This window comes from Portunus trituberculatus, chromosome 34 (assembly GCF_017591435.1).
Source record: "Portunus trituberculatus isolate SZX2019 chromosome 34, ASM1759143v1, whole genome shotgun sequence".
NCBI lineage: Eukaryota > Metazoa > Arthropoda > Malacostraca > Decapoda > Portunidae > Portunus > Portunus trituberculatus.
The window spans coordinates 3576817-3579316 of record NC_059288.1 but is presented as its reverse complement, the minus strand read 5'-3'; the positions used below and the strand labels follow the sequence as shown (position 1 = coordinate 3579316).

Genomic DNA, 2500 nt, shown 5'->3' with positions numbered 1-2500 from the left:
CTTTTATTTCCTTCACATTGCCTTTAGAACACCCACCAAAAATTATTTCCCTATTAGCATTCATATTTGCAGAAATTTCCCTAACAAATACGTAAAACCAGCATTATTTCCCTTTCCAATCTTTCTAAATCACCTAAATTACTTATATTCTTTATTTTTTTTCTTTAGAACACCCTAAAAATGTTTCTATTATCACCATACATTATCTCCAAAATTTCCCTTCTCTAACAACCCTACCAGTATTATTTCCCTGTGCAATCTTTCTAAAACATCAATATCACTCTTATATCTCTTCTATATACGCTCTAGAACGCCCCCCAAAAAAATATTTCCCGATTATCATTCATATCTCCAAAATTTCCTGTCTCTGCCTAACATCATTATTTCCCTTTACTCTTCTTCTAAATCATCTAAATCACTCTTATTTCCTTTACATTTCCTCTAGAATACCCAAGAAAATTTCCCCATCACCATTCACACCTGTACATATTTCCCTTCATAAAACTACAGATATTGCTCTTCTAAATTTTGTTTTCTACTTAGAGATATGAGACATCAGCACTCCCAGGAGTTCATCAAGAGAAGCTTTGGACATTCAGTATTCAAAGAACCTTTCGTCAAATTTCCATATACTGTGATCAAACTTTTCAAACCCTTTACTTGTTTGTCGTTCAGCATTTAATGGGTACGCTTCTAAAATACCAATGTTACCCTTATAATTTCCTTCACATTTTCTTTAGAACACCCAAAAAGATTCCCTGATCACAGTTTTTATCTCCACAAATTTCCCTATCCAAACACTTAAAACGACAATTATTTCCCCTAAGACTTCTTCTAAAACACCAAAGTTACCCTTATAATTTCCTTCACATTTTCTTTAGAACACCGAAAAAGTTTCCCTAGTCACAGTTTTTATCGCCACAAATTTCCCTACCCAAACACTTACAAGGATTCTTATTTCCCCTTTCTTTTCTGCTAAAACATCAAAAGTACTCCTATATTTCCCTTACGTCTTCTTCAGAGCACCCAAAAAGTTTCCCTGGTCGAAATTCTTACCTTTCATCTCCCTAAATTTCCCTATCCAAACTTCCCCTAAAACACCAAAATAACTCTTATATTTCCTTCATATTTCCTCAAAAACACCCAAAAAGTTTCCCTGGTCAATTTTTATCTCCACAAATTTCCCTACTTAAACACGTTAAAGGATCATTATTCCCCTTAAAACTTCTAAAACACTAGAATGACTCTTTTTATTTCCCTTACATTACTTTTAAAATGCCATAAATTCCTTATCTACAAAATAATTCCCTTCCTAAAACCGTACATATTTCCCCATACACTCAAAAATCCATACATCATCTTTATTTCCCTCACATTCCCTCTAGGATAGAATTAATTTCCTTATCTTCAAATAATTCCCAATATTTCCCCATACACTCTTTCTGAAACACACATTACAAATTTCCTTCATATTTTCCTCTAAAACACCAAATATTTCCCTATCTCCACAATTTTCCTTCCCAAACACACCAAACTTTCCATATTTTCCTCTTACACTCTTTCCAGAACACAAGTCTTAAATTTCCTTCATATTTTCCACTAAAACTCCAATTATTTGCCTACCTCCAAAATTTTACCTTACCAAACACTCAAAACTGTCCATATTTCCCTCTTTAACTCTCTAAAACACACGTTACAAATTTCCTTCATATTTCTTTTAAAACACCAAAAAATTTCCGTATCTCCACAATTTTCCCTTCCCAAACACCTTATTAAACTATCCATAATTTTCCTCTACACTCTTTCCAAAACACACACATCACAAATTTCTTTCATATTTCCTCTAAAACACGCAAAAATTTCCCTCTTCCCACAGTTTTCCCTTTCCAAACACACCAAACACACCACATTTTCTCTCACACTCTAAAAAAAAATCGCAAAAAAATAAAATGAAATAAAAAAAAAAAAATGAAAACCAATATCATAACAGGATCCAAATCTAACTTTTCTTTCACTTTCTTTTTTTTTCCATTTTTCAGTTCTTTCCTTTTCTCTCTAACGTCATAGCGGGACCCTAATCTAAATTTCCTTTCACTATTTTTTATTTTTATTTTCGGTTCCCTTTTTTCCTTTCTTTTTTTTTTCCATTTCCACTACAGTCTTTTTATCTATATGTTGTCTAGATTTCCCCTTTATAATCTTTCAAAAACATTTAAATCAGCCTTACCTCTCTTTTACATTCCCTCTAGATTAAGTTAAGTTAGGTCAGGTTAGGTTAAATTAGGTCAAGTTGTGATTAGGTTAGGTTACGTTAGGTTAGGTTAAGTTTGGCTTGATTAGGTTTGGTCAGATCAGATTAGGTTTAGTTAGTTTAGGTTAGGTTAGGTTAGGTCAGGCTAGGTTAAATAAGTTAGGTTACGTTAGATTACATTATATTTCCCTTTACACTCTTCCAAAAACACGTAACTCACTCTTTTCATCTCCCATTGCAGACTTCGGA

General features: G+C 32.8%; 1 protein-coding gene across 1 annotated transcript in view; it reads left to right on the top strand.

The window, feature by feature from the left end:
* Positions 1-2500, top strand: part of LOC123512786 (DNA damage-inducible transcript 4-like protein) — a 9149-nt gene that overhangs the window by 4194 nt on the left and 2455 nt on the right. Inside the window, exon 2 of the mRNA XM_045269369.1 lies at positions 2493-2500. This exon is cut by the window's right edge and continues 179 nt beyond it. Within this exon, the coding sequence (XP_045125304.1) occupies positions 2493-2500 (8 nt within the window). The remainder of the gene's footprint in view (positions 1-2492) is intronic.